This window comes from Hydractinia symbiolongicarpus, chromosome 2 (assembly GCF_029227915.1).
Source record: "Hydractinia symbiolongicarpus strain clone_291-10 chromosome 2, HSymV2.1, whole genome shotgun sequence".
Lineage (NCBI taxonomy): Eukaryota > Metazoa > Cnidaria > Hydrozoa > Anthoathecata > Hydractiniidae > Hydractinia > Hydractinia symbiolongicarpus.
In genome coordinates, this window is record NC_079876.1 from 16353354 (window position 1) to 16374816 (window position 21463).

At 34.5% G+C, this 21463-nt stretch overlaps 3 protein-coding genes across 12 annotated transcripts; all 3 read left to right on the forward strand.

Moving 5' to 3' along the window:
* The first annotated feature begins 337 nt into the window (after nucleotides 1-337).
* On the forward strand, nucleotides 338-6025 carry LOC130629675 (reticulon-4-interacting protein 1 homolog, mitochondrial-like). Of its 8 annotated transcripts, none has more exons than XM_057442974.1 (4): nucleotides 338-438; nucleotides 3129-3225; nucleotides 3524-3682; nucleotides 4813-6025. In XM_057442974.1, coding segments are annotated over exons 3-4 (1164 nt in total). In that variant the 5' UTR covers nucleotides 338-438; nucleotides 3129-3225; nucleotides 3524-3680; the 3' UTR covers nucleotides 5975-6025. The 8 variants fall into 8 exon arrangements, with proteins under 8 accessions (XP_057298957.1, XP_057298955.1, XP_057298959.1 ...); XM_057442976.1 differs by lacking the exon at nucleotides 338-438 and adding an exon at nucleotides 4281-4335 and having other exon boundaries at nucleotides 2433-3225; nucleotides 3524-3968; XM_057442975.1 differs by lacking the exon at nucleotides 338-438 and adding an exon at nucleotides 3883-3968 and having other exon boundaries at nucleotides 2433-3225; nucleotides 4281-6025.
* Nucleotides 6026-6143: 118 nt separating this feature from the next.
* LOC130629678 (ubiquitin-like-conjugating enzyme ATG10) lies at nucleotides 6144-9549 on the forward strand. The gene is made up of 6 exons (XM_057442984.1): nucleotides 6144-6285; nucleotides 6871-6999; nucleotides 7475-7580; nucleotides 8243-8337; nucleotides 8764-8849; nucleotides 9411-9549. Exons 1-6 carry the CDS (start codon nucleotides 6184-6186, stop codon nucleotides 9493-9495), a joined length of 603 nt encoding a protein of 200 aa, XP_057298967.1. The 5' UTR covers nucleotides 6144-6183; the 3' UTR covers nucleotides 9496-9549.
* Nucleotides 9550-9889: 340 nt separating this feature from the next.
* LOC130629672 (uncharacterized) lies at nucleotides 9890-17264 on the forward strand. 3 transcript variants are annotated; one of them, XM_057442968.1, is made up of 2 exons: nucleotides 9890-10028; nucleotides 14734-17264. In XM_057442968.1, exons 1-2 carry the CDS (start codon nucleotides 10023-10025, stop codon nucleotides 17179-17181), a joined length of 2454 nt encoding a protein of 817 aa, XP_057298951.1. In that variant the 5' UTR covers nucleotides 9890-10022; the 3' UTR covers nucleotides 17182-17264. The 3 variants fall into 3 exon arrangements, with proteins under 3 accessions (XP_057298951.1, XP_057298952.1, XP_057298950.1); XM_057442969.1 differs by lacking the exon at nucleotides 9890-10028 and adding an exon at nucleotides 12203-12266; XM_057442967.1 differs by lacking the exon at nucleotides 9890-10028 and adding an exon at nucleotides 13103-13750.
* The last annotated feature ends 4199 nt before the right edge of the window (nucleotides 17265-21463 follow it).

Below are 21463 nucleotides of genomic sequence, written 5' to 3' on the forward strand. Positions count from 1 at the left end.
AAATGTCAAGGCACAAATCTACCCAACGGCACAAAAGAACTCCCCGGCACAAAAAAATGCCACGGCTCAAAAAAAATATGTTCACAACTTATAAAAATATATCACGGCAAAAAAAAGGAACGGCACAAAGAAAAGTTACGGCGCAAAAAATTGCCACGGCACAAAGAAAAAACCCTCCGAAGGAGAGCACAAATTTGTTCTTATTTATTTATTTATCGAGATTTTTATGTTGTATACAGAGTATTTTGATTAGTTTGAGCCGTAACGTAATCGAAATACTCTGTATACACGTCATGTTCGTTTTTTTGTACTGTGTGGCTCCATACGTATTGAATATCCCTGTTGTTGACAGAAACCTTTTGATCTTGCCCTCCAATCTTTCTCGCAAAAAAAATATGGAATCAGGACGCCCAGCTACACCCTCGTGTTTTGAATTACGTATGTAATGCGTATTCCAGTGCTTAACTATATTATCTAAATCATTTTGAATTATTCCAACAAAGCAGTAGCACAACAATTGTTTATCCAGTTCACGCGTAAGATCAATAACGCCTTGCGATTCTAAATCTTTAAAAAAGTTTCGCCACCAGGAGGATCTGTTTTGCTAAAATAAGACCACCATGATTCTATCCTTAGATTTCTTGTAGACGGTGGATAGCGATGAGCGTCAGGGTTGTCATGAAAAAAGCTTGGATAGTAGCCGTTATTTCATTTTCAGTTCCTAAGTCAGTGATTAACTCCATTGTACAACCATCTGTTTCTGTTATTGCATTTAGGTACATGGAAGCTATACGATCTGGTGATTTGTTTGTTCTAGTCACGCGTAACCACATAATCTTACGGCTAAATCCATCAATACATCCATGTATTTATCATACCCATCAATATGCCATGCATAGTAGGTCCTGGATTTCTGTAAAGCCTTCTGCGCAGTTTCCGAGCCTGTCTCACAACACCAACAGGATCCAATTCTTTTAATAAAGATTGTACTATATTTCTGGGTACTTAAAGACCTTCGATGCGCAATGTGTGTCAAATTGTTCGGTAACCACCACATGATCCTGGACCATCTATAATTTCTTCAACACGTTTTTTTCACTTTTGCATGCACATCGTTACTTATAGAACCGCGTCGTGGGGATAAGCCACGGGGATAACCTACTTAACAGTGTACTTCTGCTAATGTTTAATCCAAAGCGAGATAAATGACCTGAGATTACTTCGTATTCAAAACCACTTTTAAAATAGTACTTAATAACGCTTTCCTCGTCTATTTCTACGTTCTCATCGTCCGTAGATTCGTTTTAAAAAAAAAGGGACATTGTTATATTTTGTGCAGTGGTTTTTTTTGTGCCGTGACTTTTTTCTGTGCTGTGGTTTTTTTTTTTGTGCCCTGGTGCATTTTTATACGTTGTGGATATTATTTTTTTGTGCCATGGAGTTTTTTTTGTGCCGTGGAGTATTTTTTTGTGCCGTGGAGTTTTTTTGTGCCGTGGGGAAGATTTGTGCCGTGATACTTGTGGGCCACCGTAAAAACTAGCATAGACGGGTTCTGAGGAGTTTATTTAAATTTTGGTTAAATATTTTTGTTACAAGAAAACCGGTGTACGAAGTGTTGTCTAACTTTCTGTAAGCTAAAATCCCTAAAAATATTTAACTTCCTCTTTGCAAGTGAAACAAGTTGAACGTAATTTTATTAAAAATCCACTTGTACTACTATCACTTCATATCAAGGGAGACAGCAAAAAATGAAATTTTTTTATCAGCGAAATTTTTCCTACTTTAAAAAAAAACCTTCCAAACTACCAACAACTACATCTGAAGATGTCAAATACCAACAGACAACTCACAATCATTACCCAAGAAGGGGGAGGAGGACTATTCATTAACAACAACAACAACAACAAACAATAAGACATTTTTTGGCGCTCCAATGTAAATGACAATCGAGTGCTGCAATAAAGATAATGTACCTTATCGGTATAAGAAAGACAGCGAAAAAATTAGTCGCAAAATAAAAAATCGGCAAAAATATTAGTCACTTGGGCGAAATTTAGTCACTTTTTGCCTACTAAATTTTTGAATTTAGTCACTAATAAAAAATAATTGCGTAAAACTGATAAAAATTAGCAACATGGAAGAAAAAACGGCAAAAAGGCGGTCGAAAAAAAAATTGGATTGGAAAAAAAATGTCGACAAAAAATTTGGTTGCGGTAATAATAAAAAAATCGGTAAAAAGTTTAGTTGACAAAAATTATTAGTCAACCAGCCCAAATTTAGTCACTTTTTGCCGACTTTTTTATCGATAAGGTAGCAATTTCCAAATTTATTTTCTTTGGATGTGCTGCAGCGTATTTTAAAAGAGATTGAACATAATATTTGAAATCTTCCGCCGCGCAAGAAGAGAATCAAATTAGACCTCCGGGGACTGATAAAAAAGTCTGGGGATGAGGTTGGCATCGGGAAAACGGGCTCAAAATGGAGACAGCACTTTCGTTTTTATAACATTGGCTGGGCGAAGTCAAGTGGTCAAAAGGTTGTCTAGGTTATTTAAGTGAATTCCCAGGACCAGATAATGCTAGTGATATTTATTCCATGATATATAGCTACAATATCCTTATGGTCACAATCTCAAGTGGTTTGGCTTCTAGTCCTGCTGTGCCATCCATATCTCCATATATCATATCAAGTCATTTCTTTCATTCACTAACAAAACAAAGGAGCTGTTTTAAAAATCTATTAGCATAAAAGAGGAAGAGCTTTTTATGGATTGCATTGTATTTAATAGTGTCATGAAATTTTTTTAATTGTATTATCCTTCTAACATTCCAATGTTGAAGTCTCCTGTCACTCTCTCCCTTCGTAGCCATAGCCATCCTAGCTAGAGAGAGTGATAGAGATGAATACATGGAATCACAGCCCCGATATTTACTTGCACATGCATCTAAGTGATTACGTAATACCCGATGCGCGCGCAGAAATGGAGGTAAAAATGTAAACAAACTAAGTGGAAAAGTTACCTCCATTTCTGCGCGCACAGGAAAAACACAGCACTATGATTGAGTGTATTCCTGTGTGATGTTATTTGTTTAATTTTTGGCAGTAATCTTTTTGACTCTGTCTTTTAGCTGGCTGTGTGACAGGAAAAAGATGCTAGAATACACCTTTACGATAATTCGGGAAAACTAACACTTCATCGCAGCTTATTTTATGATCAGAGGGAAGGTAAACATCACACTTTTATAAGAGTTTATTTTCTTGCTGAGTTTTGTTTTTAATAAAAAGTCCCCATAAGTTGTATGTATCTTATAATTATAAACGTTTCCTGAAAATTTAAAAGAAATTGATTCAAAGGAAGTTCAACAACTGGAGAAAACACGCTTTTGTCTCTAACAAAAAACATGTTTTTTACCTCCTCTCTTCCGATATTGTAAAACGATGGAGAGCCATAGGAACACATGTACAATTGAATTATTGTAAAAGTGTATTTGTGGTTTTTATTTGAATTCATTTAAAATCTTAGCAATGCCCTCAAGTGATGAAATGGACCAATAATTACTCTGCTTCAGCTTTTTCCTGCCACACAGATGCCAGAGGCGAAAGAGCTTACCTCTCTGAAAATGTAAACAACAGAATCCATCTACAGACATTTTTCATTAAGAAACAAAACTTGGTGGAAAATGTAAGTTTCATACACTCTGTGTTTGTGTATGCAAATGACACAAACACGGTGCTTCTAAATTTGTGAGAATTATTGTCTTTTTTTGTACTGCAAATTAATAATAAATAATAAAAATTGCTGCATGATTTTGTTTTAAAGTTGGTTGTGCTGATGGGAACTCACATGTGACTTCCATCTACCTAATTCTTCCAATGTTTTAGACTTTAAGGTGGTAGTTTTAAAGACTTCTTGGGGTTATACATATTGTTTTTCTGGAAACTTTTACTGTTGGAGCAGTCTTTTTTCTGTAGGTAGTATATATATTTTTTGTTATAACTGGCGTAAAAAGTTAAATTCTGCACAAGCAATATTGGATGTTATGTGTGCAAATAAGACCCGAGATTCAGTTTAATTTTAGGTGTGTGTGGAGTTGTGCAAGTGCTGATCATTTTAGAGCATTTATATTATTATTATTGTAATATTATATTTGTATAAAAACATAGAAAATAGAGAAAAGTATGTTAAAACTGTAACAACACGTAATACTGAATTTCTTTTATTCAGTTAAATACTTTGTTTATCCTGCTTCCAGTAAAAAAGTTTCTTAAATCCATTACAGGGGCTATTGTTTCAGTGCAGAAAACAAACATTGTAGACGTTCCAGGAGTGTGAAGGTCTGAAGATTTTATTTTATATATATATATGTACAACCAACTCAAAAGTCGAGTCTTCTTTGACTAAACCTTGTTGACAAGAAAGTTCAAACTCACCATAATTATTTTTTTAAAGGAATTATTACTGTTCAAATAATATTTAACCTGTTTGGAGGCAAAAACAAACCATCATTCGAAAACGCAATTTTATAGGTACAATGCCACCACATACTTCCCCTATGGCAAGTAATGCATTGTAAAAAACGAAATTTAATTTTTTGTTGGAATATGCTTATATCATTCTTGGTTTGAAACATGCAAAAAATACATTTTCTGGGTTATTCCTGCAACTTCTATATACACTTTAAAATGCAAAACACATGTATGTTGTGGTATCACGCCTTTCTGCAGTATTTGATTGATATTTTGTGGACTGATTTTTTTGTTATATAGGTATTGAATTTTATGTCTTTAATTACTTAAAAATTGTATATTTAGGCAAATGTTTTGCAAAAAATTACCCAACTTTAACTTGCCAATAAAGAAATTGAAATGCAGTTTGGTTTCAAAGGCGTATCACTTGCCCAGTCAAATGAAATGTGTGGAACTTAATAAATATGCTGATTGCCTTGATGACCTAAAAATTAATGCAACAACATCACCTCCAACTGATAAAGAAATAGGGGCTCATCAGGCTTTAATAAAGGTTATGGCTGCATCTATCAATCCATTTGATATCGAAATGACTAGAGGATATGGTCGAGAAGCTATGAATGTTTTCCGAAGAATGTCAAAATATCCAGAATTTCCTTTAATATTAGGTCGTGATTGTTCTGGAATTGTGATCAAACGTGGCAAACGTTTTCGGCGATTTAAAGTTGGAGACGCTGTTACTTGTGTACGTTGGATTGATGGGCAAGGAACTCATGCAGAGTATGTGGTTGTAAATAAATGCGAGATGTCACTTAAACCATGTAACTTAACACATACAGAGGCTTCAAGTTTTCCATATGTTGGATGTACCACTTGGAATGCGCTTATCCATTCAGGGGTAGTACCCATCACTGGTAGACCAAAAAAAGTATTTATTCCTGGTGGTACTGGAGGTATCGGATCATTTGCTGTACAGTTGTGTCAGAGTTTTGGACATGATGTGTTTACAACATGTGCCACAGATGGTATTAAAATTTTAAACAACATTGGAATTAAGAATGTGATCGATTATACTTCAACAAACTACTTACGTGATCTTGAATCATGTGGCCCATTTGATGTTATGTATGACACACTGAACGAAAAATACTTTGAACTTTTTAAGGGACTTTTGAGAGACATGTCATTTTCAAGTTATGTGTCACTTCGCCCTACTTTACTACCCGAGATGGATGAACAAGGCGTGGCATTGGGTTTATTAAAATCTGGTGGAAAGTTTTTGCAATCCAATTTATCACAACTATCATCTGGAAAGGGAAGTTATAGATGGGGTTTTTTCACTCCCAATGCATTAATGTTGGACCAAATTAGGCCACTAATTGAGAGTGGAAAGATAAAGCCATTAATTGACAAAGTATTTACTATCGATGACGCATTAGATGCTTATAAACATGTTGCAGAGGGCCACACACGTGGTAAAACAATAATAAAAATGACCGAAGACTAGTGATTATGTCTGTACTATGCACTTTTGTGGAAATACAAAAGAAAAAAATTATTACAGTGTGTTATCTTTCCTCTTTTTCATGTTTTCAATACAGTTGTTGCTTATTAATATATTCTAATGCTTTAATCGATTTATGCTAATCTTTTTTCATATAGCGTACAGGTAAAGTTTTAGTTAAACTGCAATTTCATATGCATTAAAAGAGGTTCATGGATGGATGCATAACAAGGGAACGTTTTGATAAAGAATGTGAACAAATTATCAAACGAAGTGCTGAGTTAAAGGATAACTTCACATTGGAATCATCAAAGGTTTATGCAATTACTTTTTTATATTTTAAGGTGAAAAATTGGAAGTTTAGATATTCACAAAGTGTCTACCAGACCTTGAAAATCCCTAAATGTTTATTAAAAATTATCAGTTAATGAATAACCAGCTTCTTGAAACAAAACACTAGACCTATCATGTTTGGTATCCTTTGTTTAAAACATGGGGAGCACTTGTTGGCGACAACTGAATCTACATAGGTTATTGTGGTCCAACTGTTTGCAGGCTGTTTTTGCCTGATTATTTTCTGGATTCATCCTTTATTGGTTAAGAGAATTAAAATTTTGTATTATATGGTTTCTTAAAGACATTACAGAATATACCTTTCCTCTTTTTTAATGATTTGTTGAAAAGAACATAAATAAGGATGTGAATGGCAATTTAACCTGTTAAATATTAGCTTAAAGTTTCCTTTGTTACGTAAATCTCATGTTGTTATAAGATAATTTATAACACTGCTTCTTTTGTACCCGGAGCCTAAAATAGGATCAGGCTGGAAAACTTTCAGACGCTCTCAAATTATTCGCATTTTTATGTGTATATTTTAACAATCTTCCTTAATTTCGCAGCACGATGAATTTTGCAAGTATTTATGTAAACACACAACGAAAATCATTACCGTGGATGATGACAAAAATGTGTATGAGAACAATGAAATGGATGACAGCATGAATGAAGAAGACGTTCCAGTTGATAAAGTAAGGGACTTGTTTATTCTGTGAAACTTTTTGTTTATAAAATCGAAATATTTCTACTAGATAATGTATGTTAGAGAAATGAGTAATTTATTTTTCCACAAAGAAATCACGTCACATTTAAAAAAAAATTGCAGCAAATATAAACAGGGGGTGGCTACATGTCATGATAATTGCAAAAGTCATAAAAAATAATTTTTTCAAGTCATGGATTTTTTTTTAAATCATGGAACTTTTCCTACCCTCGTGCCTGCCTATTTCAATTTTAAACATATCAAGATTTGCGATGTGTACTTATTTTCAGTTATCTCACTTGTTTTCTTTGCCGTTTATATTCTTGACTTCAATGGTTTGCAATTGTAAAAAGTATATTTGGGTACATTTTACTGCGTTCTGTGGACATCCTGCATCCTCCTGTTTGGAAGTTTTGTATCTCTGTTTGCATTTAAACAATTTTATAAGTTTTGTATATTTATAGTTGTCTGCATCAGTGAAGCATTCAGACGTCGTAAATTTCAAACATCATATCGTCTATAGCGATAGTTACAATGTCCCAGTCATGTATTTTACAGCAACTTCGACAGGTTGGTGCACGAATTAGTTGATTCCTAGAAATTAAGCTTTCTTCTTTTTTTGATGCATTGGATATTTTGATCTAAAGTATAAAAAGGATAGCCCGAATGAGTTAGCGGTTTTTTGAAGGGCTACGAACCGGTTAAAATGCTCACATTACGTATATCCTGCGCACATATTAAAAATCCGGCAAACGCGTTTTGCGCAATGAACAGACCAGACCAGCGCACAGACTAGCGCACTCGCTGGTTCAATATTTTTTTTCGAAAAGTATATTACAAAGAAATATTTCAGCGAGACTCATTCTGGATGAAAACATAACCAAGGCTGGGAAAAATAAAAATTCTAAATATATCTATATGTTCGAGTCTGTAAATTACATACATGCCGAAAAAAATAGCCAGTTTGTTTTTCGCCCCCATCAGGTCGACTTTCGTGTAAGTCACTAAAGTCGAAAACCAATAGCCGTTCCGTAAATAATTATAATATTAAAATCTATATTTCGTGTTTAAGGATTTGAAATGCACAAGAAAAAGATCTTCTCCCTCGTTTTTAAAACTTGTGTTACTGAAGCTCCTGTCCAAATTTGTTTTGAAGTCAAAGTTTTGATTTGCTTGAAAGATCTTTTTTTGCGAAAGTTGTTTATGTGTTATGTTACCATCTTATGTCATAGATGGAAGAATAAAAACACTGGAAGAAATATGGCAGCTTGTTCCTGAACAACAAAAGCACGCTTTGCAGGACAAATGGTCATTTATTACTCAACAAGTAATATATTTTATTATGTTTTGTAAATTTGTTTGCCATATGTTCGGGTTGCAAAAAACGGTGCTGTTTCAAAGTTTTTTTTTTCTTTAAAAAACGACTTTTCCTAACTGTAATTTATAATAATTCAAATCTGCATTTCTGTATTGACTGTCGCTTGATATCACTCTGTTAGATTTGAACTTCCATTTGGCGTTTCTAGGACACATTTTAATTTTTAAATTGTCTTACCTATATTTTAATACTCGCTCTCATTGTCTGTGAACCAATTTTAAAAACAGGGCTTTTGAAATGAGAATGGCATTTTAATTGCACCTGTAGTCATAATAATAAAACTTGTCCAAGCACATTTCATTACTTTATACTAGCAGGCAGGCAAGAATGCACGAAACAGTTTTTCTCTATATTCAATGTTTATATATATTTTAGGAGCACCCATATTTGCAGATACCGTGTTATCAGTTACACCCGTGTCACACGTCAAATTTTATGAAAGCTTTGTCGACAACAAACAGGTATGTTGAAAATTGTTCCCGCCACACGACGGTCCTTGCGTTACGCGAGAGCTTGTTACGACGGCCCTTGTTGGCATTATTTTTTAATCGCTTTTTAAATGTTAGTCGAATCGCGATATCAACACTCAACGTGAATGTTGATATGGTAATTTTTTGCGCTGCAAAAATCAGGAAGCGTTGACGTATAGAGACAGGAAAGGGTTTGAAGGACTGATCTATATATAATTTTAATATTAAGCTATTTTAATCTCTCTCTAAAACGATATATTCGGGGTTTTTAAGACGACCCTTTGTCATTAACCCTCCTAGATTTAAAAAACGGAGTAACGGAAGAGATGAAGCTACTCTTCAGAGAGCCCTAGAAAAGGGTTTCGCCTTAAAAATGATTTACTTTTTTTTAAGTGTATCTTCTGAGAAAAATTAATTTTATATGCAAAAGTGTTATTAGCTACATCTCGAGAGCTAAATTTTTCCTTATGTATTGTATTTAGTGATTTAAATTCATTTAAATTTATAAAATTTCCCCCTTCTGTTTTCTTTGTATTTCTTCTTCACTTTTAGCAACTATCTTTTAATGTGGATAAGTGCGATTGGTCCTGTCGTGAATTTAAACCTACCCATGGCTTACTTCCATTCGATACCGTGAACCGTTCCCATGTATTAAGTTAACGTTTGGTTTCTGACGAGACTTATGAAAGATTAAATAGTGCAGCATTGTGGATTGCAAGCAAACCAAGCCGTTACTAGAAAATTAATTTTGGTTTCTGCATCTAGCGATGTTTACCACACGTGAAGTTGGCTTTCTAACAGAATTTTTTACTACGTTTTGTATGTCCTGTGTAGACATCTTATTTACTAAAGTATTTTTTAAACTACCCAGGGAACAAGAATGATGTGAAGATAACATTACTTTTCCAGCGTTCCCCACCAACCACTAAAAATTTAAAATATGTGCAGCAAAACGAAATAAAAAAAAGATAAACTTACAGACGTATTTCTCACAACTTACATTTGTATATTCTTGCAGAAAAATAGCCACCCACAGAAGCCAAACAAACAAACAGTACCTTAAAATTCAAAGGAGTCATTGTAACAGTCTACTCAGAACAAAGACTGTCCACATAGAAGACAGTCCGCATAGAAGACAGTCAACACGACAGTCCACGTTATATCATGGAGGTAGGAATACAGTATATATATATATATATATAGTTTTCAATAACAAACAAAGTACCAAAATATAACAAGAAGCTTTCTTTAAAAGTTTAATTTGTTCTCTGTAGAAAGACATTTAAAAAGTATATTATTTCGTTCGTGAGGTCAAATTTAGAGTTATATTTTAAATGAAAAGGACTGGGTATTAAGTTAAAAGAGACTGACCAGATAAATTTGAAATTACGCCACGGCTCGTGTCGAGAGAACTGCACGGCCGGTGTAAAGCGAACTGCACGGTCGGTGTGAAGTGACTACACGGCCTGTTTAAAGCGAACCGCACGGCCCGTGTAAAGTAACTAAGTAATCAACGAGTTTTAATAATGCTTAAGAATGTTGTTGCTTAGCAATGAAATATCACAACTAAATGTCGAAAATTTTTAGTTTTTCAAATTTTTCATCGAAATTTAAAGAAGCTTTATTTCTTAATGTTTTTACTTATTTGGTAAATTGTATATAAAGTAATTTTACACATAGACAGAAAAATCAATTTAATACTGTGACGTTATGTTCCAAGGGTTTCTAATTCAGAGGCACCAGCACCCTGGAAAACCTGAACTTTAGGAAGTTTAGTAAAAAAAGGAGGAGAATGAAAATTGACTTGTCACCCTCCTACCTCGTTCTAACACCCTCTGAAAAGATGCAATCTTGTTAACAAAGCTTGACCCATTTAATTTTTGAACCTGCAGTAACACGCACAATCAAATAAGAAAGCGCGCAGTAGATTCTGTTTTGAACTTGCGAGGTACTGGAAAATTTGTTCGAGGTAGTGGGGGTTCGAGATGAAGAGGAAAGATAAACTTAAAAGTTAGAGAGACGAATCAACGTGTGTGTACCAGACATACAGTGTTCAAGACAGAAATTTCGTAATGTTTTATAAAACTTAAAAATAACTGGTTTATATTTTATTTATGGTTCTCTTTATTATTTTGATAAATTTAGAATTTCGTGCTTTTGTCGCCACCACACAAAGATGTTCGCGATAAGTTGCGAACGATTCTTTTTTTACACGTAATAAGAATGCGCAATTTTTATTCCATTGTAATACTATTTTTAATTTTGATTTCTATCTTTTTTGTATATCAATTATTCGTAAAAGCTCAATAATTAAAAATGATGTATTATAAACTAAAAGATTCAGCCTTTTCGTGGACAGTTCCAAGAGAAGAATTATTAATCTGCATTTGTAATAAATATGCTTGCACTCCAACGAGACCAAACTTTAACAAGATCAAATACAATACTTCAAATACTTTTCCTTATTATATTTCTACATTAAAAGGCTTTATATGTAGGAATAGAAAAGGATTACTGAAAAAGGAATTACGTCTAGAACTCTTAAAATATAAAAGTTATCAATCTGTGGCCATTCTAAATTTGAGCATAAAACAAGTACTATTTTTCGTACAATTTTTGTTAATACGACATCATACTATGGATTGTACACAAATATATCGCAACAGTCTGATAATATTTTATTTTGGCTTTTATTTCCTTAATGCTTTCTCCCTTTTCCCGTGGTTTATTATTTTTTTTTTTTGGAAGGTTTTGATAATTAACGCATTTTTACATTTCGTAGTGTTCATAACAAAATGTCGTTCCATTCAAGGTAACGACACATCCATGGTTTAGTTGTCCTGAACATAATTATACTGTTTCGTTAGTAACAGACACCTATTTTTTCATCCAAAAATATTTTAAGATTTATTTTTTAATATATGAGAAAAAAGCAGGCTGGAAAAATAAGAAGACTGGAGTTAGATTTTACTGGTGTTTTATAAAAAAGCGTGTACAACAAAAGTTGTGTTGTGTGTTTGGGCCTTAACAGACTAAAAGGTAGTTAATTTACTAGTAGCCAGAAAAAACTATATTTATGACTTTAATATCAAGAAAGTGCCAGCAGGTGCACAGAGAACAGAATGTTTATTTTTGTGAATTCTATATATTGAATAAAATCATAAAAATATAAAAAAAAATTTACTCTCCGTTCCGGAGTTTCTGAATTTTTTAATTAACTATAACATTGTGTTGAAAAAAAGTTTCGCCGGTGGAGAGCGCGCATATGAAGACGATAAATACTTTTTAAACAATAAAACGATAAAAAAATTATCAATTTTTTAAGAACAAAGAAATGAAAACAAAAGAAAAAGATTAAAAAGATTTTTCTTCATGTTACTCGCCCACTATAGAAAATATTCTTAGAGGGTAAGTAAGTCTATTTCTTTACTTTGTATTTGTCGTAAGTTTTTTTAGAAAAAAAACAGGGAATGTCAAATCTACGTTTAGGCACAACATTTTTACAAAAATGTTCAGATAAAAAATTCTAACTAAAACGAAAAGATCGTACCGAAGATATGATTTGTAACTCAGCGAGCTTTACACAAAAGTATAACATCAAACAAGAAAACGAAAAATAAAAGGTGTACTTTTTTGTTTTTCTGGCCATCTGTGTCAACACGTGTAAAGAATTATTTTCTTTGAACTTGCACAGACAAATTTCTTGTTTTCCCAGGGCATTTCGCTTCTAATTCTTCCTCTAAACTTAACTTCGAGAAGGACTTTATAATGTTCAAAATGTTCAATAGAGGTTCCTGAAATTCCTGACTTTCAATATTCTTAGATAGTTGTTAGTCAGTAAAATAATTCACGAGAATTCGCCCCTCGCTACGATCTTTGGTTCACACACAGGGTAGTGTACAGTTCATACTCTCTGTCTGTCACACACAAGCTAGTGTACAGTACATTCTGTCTGCTACACCCACCTTGTTCCCTTCCTGTCACTGTGAAACTCATTCCCTCTCTTTATCATGAACTTCACCAATCTCAAACAAATTGTTCAGTCGCATGCGAGTTCGAGATAGAAAAAGAGAGAAAAGCTAGTGTAGCATAATATATATGAAAAAATTCATGGTCTTGACCCAGCCTACACATGCACACTCTACATAGCAGCGATTCAACAACTATTTTTGACAGAATACGGGTGGCTAGAAGGAGGACGCTGCACCGCCAAAATAGGCACAGGGAGGAAGAGTTCTCATAACAAAGCCTATTTATTCGTTAATGAAATTTTGTAGAATTACCTCCTGTGAAAACAACGTATAACTACAATAACTGTCATTTGTTATGTGTCTACCAGGGGGTAATTAAAGTATAAGGGTTTTACGTGTGTTATTGTATCTGCCGCTTAAGTTATACCTGCTTCAGGATTAGATGGAATAATGAGAAATGTTCGTCATAAGAAGGCGTACTGGTACTAATATACTGATGTTATGGTATGTTTCATAGCTGAACCAATATTTCATGGACATTTACTTATACAATTACAGAGGGATGTTGTGTCTATCTGGTAAAGAAAAAAGTCTTTTAATACTTTTTCTTTTATTACTCAATCCAGTTGACCTATCTTATGACATACGTACCTAACAATACGCTCGTATCAAGAACTTGCTGTCAATGGTTGAGAACTTTCGGAGAAGGTCGTTACTTGTTGGTTGACAAAAGAAAGTACTTAGAAATATTGGAGTTGTGACTTCCTTGTCTTTATATTTTATTGTGTTTCTTTTGCGTCAAGTCTTGTTGTCTTTGGGCTGGTCCCATGAAGTCTGTGACGTGGTGTAACACGATCATTATTACATTTATTAATGAAAAAAGTTTACATTGCCTGTGTGAATGGAACATTTATATATATTGTAAGCTATGAAATTATTTAAAATTCCTTTTTCAAAACTTTTCAAAAAAAGCATTTACGTACATTATGGATGCTCTTGACTAATTTAAATAATTTTCGAAACGATAAGAACAAACTAAAAAAACAATTAATATTTACGAAAATGTGAGTTTGTTGAAGGTTCATGAAGTTTATGAACATTATTATTTGTTTGTTTTTCCACGTTATGCAAAATAGAGCACCATTATTTGTATGTTTCTCCACGTTCCGTAAAACAGAGCACAATTGTTTGTTTTTCCACGTTCTGCAAAATAGAGCACCGTTATTTGTATGTTATTCTACGTTCCGTAAAATAGAGCACTATTGTTTGTTTTTCCAAGTTCCGTAAAATAGAGCACAATATTTATATATCAGCAATAGATACCCAACGCAAATAATCCCTTTACCCCTCCCCCCCTCCCCCTCCTCCTATTTCAAGTAAACGTGAGAGCTATTAAGCCTTTTGTTAATTATTCCCAAGGTTGTGATGAAGTCAAAACATGGTGGCTGGGCCACCATGAGAAAAAGAAGCTTCTTTTTCCCCAATTTGTATTAAAACGAAATATCTCATGCAAGCCATCAATATCTCCTGACAGGCGAATATTATCAGGTGAATAAACCCAGTAGCAATTCGGGAGATTTTACTTTTGCAGCTACACCATACGCGATTCCTTTCCAGATCACAATGACCACTCAGCCATTACTGCTTCCTGAAATAAAATGGAATAGGAAAATGAATTTTTTCGATCAGCTTTGTTCTAAGGGCTTTCATATCTTATTGATGCGGTTATAATAAATTTTAATAGCTTCTTTTAGAAAACCACTACTACATAAAACACTGAGATATTTCACCCTCTCCGAATATATATAGCCTACCATTTTCGTGGTAATCTTGCTTAGCAATTTTATTGGTATTTATACAACATGTGATACGTGTCTTTCATCTTTACTCCTAATTTTTTATAGGTTTGTTTGCAAGCCTTTCGCAAGATGTTATCGTTCAAAGAAAGTCCATTTATGCGGCGACCAAGTCTACCATCCAGCGACGCAACCTTTATTTTGAATGGTTTAGAAAATTTAATACCAAATTTGAACACCAATATCAAGAAAATGCTAAATTTGGATCTCCCCGTACATTCTCAGCAACGCCGTCATTCTATGAATGATATACCGATGATCGAAGTCAAACCACCGTCACCAGGGACACCACCGGCACGACGTCCGTCATATATTGCAGATAACCTAAATAAAGTTTTAAACGAAACTCTTGAAATTTGTAGAATAAAGATTCGTCGCTGCTCTGCCCCATCAATGCAATCATTTCTCGACGTCGAAAAGCCGACGGATAAACCACGTCGAGTGTCGATGCCGTGTATTTCAGCTGAACATTTGCTACAAGTTCCAAAACCGAGTAAAAATAAACGAAGACAACGTCGTCATAGTTTACCATCTGTAGCACTATCGTCACAAAGTGACGACGCATTAAAGCCGCCTGGGAGACGAAATAAGCGGCATAGCGTGACGAACTTTTCGTCGGGTCAAGATCTATATTCTGCATACAGAAGCCAAACAAATATTCCATTTAAAGTTCATGAAATTTATATCTCTGGCAATCATAATAGCTTGGTACACTTAGAAAAAAACATAAATAATGACGTAATTAATAACGATGACCTCATAGTAAACATGGCAGCTAGTATTGAATCAAAACAAAGCGGTTCACGCGAGATCAAAAAAGATTTTTCAGTCCATACATCGTATGACGTCAATTATCATGTACCGGTAACACAGGATGGAGAGAGACAATTAAAAACCGAGTCAGCTGATTATTCAAATAGCTTTTTATTACACGAGAGTGAAAAGCAATTAAAAAATAATAAGGGCTTGGACAATTCATTGATTAACGAGACGCAAAGCTGTAAAACTTTTAACACAATTAATTCGCAGGACGCGCTTGAAAATCAACTTAATTTACAAGACAACGGCGATTCGAATATCACGGAAGACTTCAAAAAGTTGAGAAGTGGATTTATTGAACAAACATTTACACGAGAAGTTACGCCTTATCGTCACATATCAAGCTGTGAAAGTTTTAATAACAATACAATCAAATTACAAGATTTGAATAATCGAGATAAAAACAACAATACTAGTTGTCTCGATTATACAGACTTGAAGAATAAAGGCGGTTGTATCGAAACAAACGGTTTTTGTGGTGTAGCTAAGAATACTTCACTTGGCTCGCAACAATTAATTGAACGTTGTGAAGATTTTGAAACACGAGAACTACTTAATGAGCATAAAGAGTTACACGCACAGAAAGAACGCAACGTGCAACAGAAGCTAGAAGAGAAGAAGAATATTAAAAGTTTTTCAAGTAAAATGAAGTTCGACGTGAAAACAGAAACTCTTATCGACTTTAACGTAACAGAAGAAATGATCGATATAAAGAAATTTCAGGATCGAGAAAAATTAGTGCTCGATTTGAGTGTGAACGACGAGTTGTTCCACACGACAACGACAGCTGATGTTGATGTCACTTTAACCGATGACGTCGTTAATAATAGAGAAAATGCGATATCGTCGGAAAATACCGGAAATTGGTTAATTGACACCAACAGCAAAACAGATTCCAAAGTTACTAAATATAATGAGAGATCTTCTAACAAAAACAAAATTGAATCCTTGTCTGCTACTAGCTCCCCGACTAAAAGTCATTTACCAGAACCACTAGAAAAGGCTAGCAGCATGTCTCATTTAGACAACTTTGTACGAACATCGAAACATTTACTTCAGCGGGGACAGCGAGCAATTTCATTACATGAAGATTCTATAAAACACTCAGATATGTTTAATTCATTAGGTTCCACCCGTCAACCCGGTAGTCATGGCAACCTTGAAGAAAAAACGTCAGGCTCTTTAGATGAATTAGAGACAAACCAGAAATTACGACCAGTTCGAATGAACAAAGAATTTGCGAACGCTATGTTTCGCAAAGCAGTCAGTTTGTGCGAACTACAAAACATGAAACTGAAAGAAAACATGGCAAAGATTGAAAAAAGATTTATTTCGACTGAAGTTATCAGCAAAGACGTCGAAGAAGACACGGATGAGTGGTTTCCACGTCTGTCGTACAAAGATTGCTCGTCTTGTACATCATGTCGGTCAAGATCGTCGTCATATCATTCGCTGCTTTACGATGAAGACACGGCAACGAATTATCAAATTTATCAGCCGACGGTATGTGACGTTAATGATAACACGAAAATCACGTCAAAAAATAACGACGAAACGGTTTCTCCGACCGATAAAATGGCGGCCTTTAAGTCGAAAAAGGACATGTTTGTGAAGCAAAGCCACACAGCTTTGGGGAGTTTTAAAGAGAAACTTCGGAGAACAAAATCCAAAACATAACATGCAAGAAGTTTTTAGTTTTATCTATTTATTTACTTGTTAAGTTTTTAAATCCTTTTAAAATATAGATTTTTATTTATTTATTTATTTATGCTTGTTTGAAGTAACTGCTAGAATCTTCATTTCTATTCCCACTGTCCATAGGTGTTGGTACTTGTCTATTGATAACATATGTATATAGCTCAGCGAGAAGGAATAACTGACGTGAGAAAACAACCCAACGATTGTTTATCTGTAGAGATATGACGCAGTAATGTCACACAGCTGGTTCACTAGGTGTCCAGTTATTATTTATAGTTTAATGTCTGAGTTACTGTTTATCCTGAAAAGAATTAAAAAAAGTTATTTTCATTTCATACAGCACTGAAAAGCTAAAATTGTGCATACAAACAGGGCATAGGTTCCCAAAATTAAGAAACAGAAATTTATTTTTTAAAAAGCATGCGGTAAGCACATTTTGCTAAACATGCTGGCCAACCCACATCTTGTTTGCGGTTCGTAATTAGTGACAACTAACAGCTAAGCTGTTTCTCTTTTAACGGCGTACTAATCGTTGCACGGTCGTGCGTTCAATCGGCACAATGTCCACTGGAAACAGGCTATATAATAATACCATAAGTGTGTTTGTCTGTGTGTCTGTGACAGGCAAAGTGGATGTCTTCATTATCCTTTGATGTCGCCGAAAAACTTATGTCTAATATGTTAAACTTTTTGACGTTACGGCGCCACGTCAATAACACTACTTTAACGTCAATATCCTATATTAAATTAATGAAGCCATTCCAGTGCACCTAAAACTTTGAGGCCAAATAACTTGGAAACGAGGTGGTGACGTCAATGATTTTTCACCGCGTAGGTAACTAGGGACTACCTGGGATCAATTTGGGTAAGTTTTCCAAACCTTGGTCACCAAATCCGTTTCGGAATGGACGGGTTAATGACGTCATAAAAACCTTTAAACCCTAATATCTCTGCATCCGTTTGTCAAAAGTACACGATCCTATACATTTTCTTGACCAGCGTTTCAAGATCTATACGATGAAGGCAACAGGACACACATTTCTGGAAAAAAAATTTTGTGTTCTGACATTTCTCTGCTGACGTCATCAAAATTCATATGACGCTTATTTTTCAATTTTATCCTGCTTCAGTGGATTTTTCCACGGGCTTTATCGACAAGTCTATATTATAATGCCCGTATACGTCTGTCCATCTGTCACGCAAAATGGTACCGAAAGTAGCGAGACGCACGCTATGCGGTTTAAAAAGAACGGGCAAACCCGTGGATTTTCCACGGGCCGCCAACTATTTCTTATAAATCTCTTACAAATGAAGCAGTTCCAATTCTCGATTGAACTAAAAGGGTTGAAAGGAAGGAGATGCACACTGTGCAGCACTCAAATAAACAGCATAATCCATTATCACTAAGCATGCCAAAGCAGTGACGTAGGAAGAAATTCTGTTTTTTTTTCTTGTTTTTTTTAGGATGAGGGGCTTAAATTTAGTGTAGAGGGAAGATTTTGAAAATTGGCCCCTCTAGATTTCCGAAAAACGCATTGAAATGCAACGAAATTGTTTTCAAATCATCTTTTTTAATTTCTTTCACCAACATTATTACAGTATGTTAAGTAAAGAAACGGCTAGATATTTGTTTGGGTACTCGAATCTGGAAGTTCTCTTTTCTCTCATTATTATTTCCTACATAAATGTGGCCGCTGGAATTTATATCCAAAGGATTTTCTTTAGTGTTATGAAGAAAAAATATAGTAGATTTGTGCAACAGATGGGGTTTGAAGGTGAGAAGGAAACAATTTTCTTTTTTCATATTTTTTTAAAAAAAATCAATGGACTTCACCGTCGTGATTGAATACGGCTCAATGAAGTCGTCCAACTGTAGAACTTTGTGTACCTTTTTTAGTATAGAATTTTTAAGGATACACTCATTAAGCTCTTTTCCCCAGGTTCTTCTTTTTCTTTCGCCGACTCGTGAAAACGTTCAATATCACCTACCCTGGTATTTCTTACACAGGGTTTGTCATCAATTAACTATGTCATCATCTAGTTCCCTCTCCTCAGATGATGGTAAGGGTGACCTGGCTTCATCTAGAGATAATTCTTCCTTGCGTTTTCTCTTTAATTATTTTTATTTTTGTACGTTTTTGCTTTTTCGATTTCTTTTCACATGAACAGACTGTGAATACTGTGGTTCACATGTGAACCTTCGACTTCACCACTCTGGTTGAGAGTACATTCCTTTTCTTTATTCGGATCACTAACGTCCTAAGTAGGAGTTGTGGACATCGTTAAAATCAGATAAGGTAGAAAATAAAATACTGATGCAGCGATTCCAGATTATAAAACCACTTAAATCTTGCCGAATTTCCATTCGTCCGACGACGAGATTGACAGTGGTGGACGTACTGACGATGAGATTGACAGTGGTGGACGTACCGGCGATGAGATTGACAGTGGTGGACGTACCGACGAAGAGATTGACAGTGGTGGACGTACCGACGACGAGATTGACAGTGGTGGACGTACCGACGACGAGATTGACAGTGGTGGACGTGGTAGACGTAGCGTGGTGGTAGACGTAGCGTGAACCAGCTTTGTTTACGATACTACGGTATTGATATCCAGTTGGATTTAATGGTTAGGTTGAGAACTCAGTTTTATATTGACTGAGATTTTTAAAATCAAAACTTTGTACATTACTAATTAAGCATAACAAAAACAAAATTTTGGATTCTTATACGAAAGATTTTAAAAGACTCAACAAAATGTCGACGTCATTTACTACTTTTTGTTAAAGAAATGTAACACATTTTGTGAATAGTTATTAACAGTAACGTTAAAAATAGCTAGAAATATATATAAATATAGCTAAATTAGCCAAAAAATTGACTGACAACCGCTCTCTCAATCCAATTTATATCTGTGTCTCTTCAACTACCCAAATATATAAATAGCTACCAATCTGTGTTTATATTCCATTCATTGTCTCTTTCAAAATAGCTATCAATCTGTGTTTATATTCCATTCATTGTCTCTTTAACTACCCAAATATATAAATAGCTACCAATCTGTGTTTATATTCCTTTCATTGTCTCTTTCACTACCCAAATATATAAATAGCCACCAATCTGTGTTTATATTCCTTTCATTGTCTCTTTCACTACCCAAATATATAAATAGCTACCAATCTGTGTTTATATTCCTTTCATTGTCTCTTTCACTACCCAAATATATAAATAGCTACCAATCTGTGTTTATATTCCTTTCATTGTCTCTTTCACTACCCAAATATATAAATAGCTACCAATCTGTGTTTATATTCCTTTCATTGTCTCTTTCACTACCCAAATATATAAATAGCCACCAATCTGTGTTTATATTCCTTTCATTGTCTCTTTCACTACCCAAATATATAAATAGCCACCAATCTGTGTTTATATTTCTTTCATTGTCTCTTTCACTACCCAAATATATAAATAGCTACCTATCTGTGTTTATATTCCTTTCATTGTCTCTTTCACTACCCAAATATATAAATAGCTACCTATCTGTGTTTATATTCCTTTCATTGTCTCTTTAACTACCCAAATATATAAATAGCTACTAACACTTCAATAACTAGCTACATGCACATTGAAATATGCATCACAACTCGACAACAAAATTAAAATATATGAAAATATGATATTGCAAAGTAATATTGTCAACAAACGTATTTCAAGTAAGTTTGAAAGTTTGCGACGACGATTATGAAGGTTTACAAAGATTACGCTTCTGCCTCTTTACTAGAATTATCAAAGTCTACGCGCTGCACATCTGAATGTTAGTCCCGGATTGTTTCTGCCGTAAAGTTCGAATTTTACACCAGTTGGCTGCACCATGGAAATATATACTACACACATTTTTGCCAAGCCAGAATGTTAGCTTACACCATTAGAAATTATCAAATATTTTGCAGGATGAAATAGCGACGATTTGTATTTTTTGTCAGAAACAAGACGAACTCGGGCGCGAAGAGGCGGGGACTTCAAAATCCAGTTTTATACGCCCTGGGCGGTGGGCACAGGTGTTATCCTAATTTATTCAGGCCTCAGACGTAAAATTTAGAAAAAAAGGCTTACAGACATACACCTTAACTTTTGGAGCTGAATTTTTACTGGTGTATTTACACCTTCAACACCATAGCTAAATTCGCCCCTGTCCGCATCAACAAGTAACTCTCTAATGTAACTTAAAAGAGACTACACATGTTAAATAGCTAGTTAGG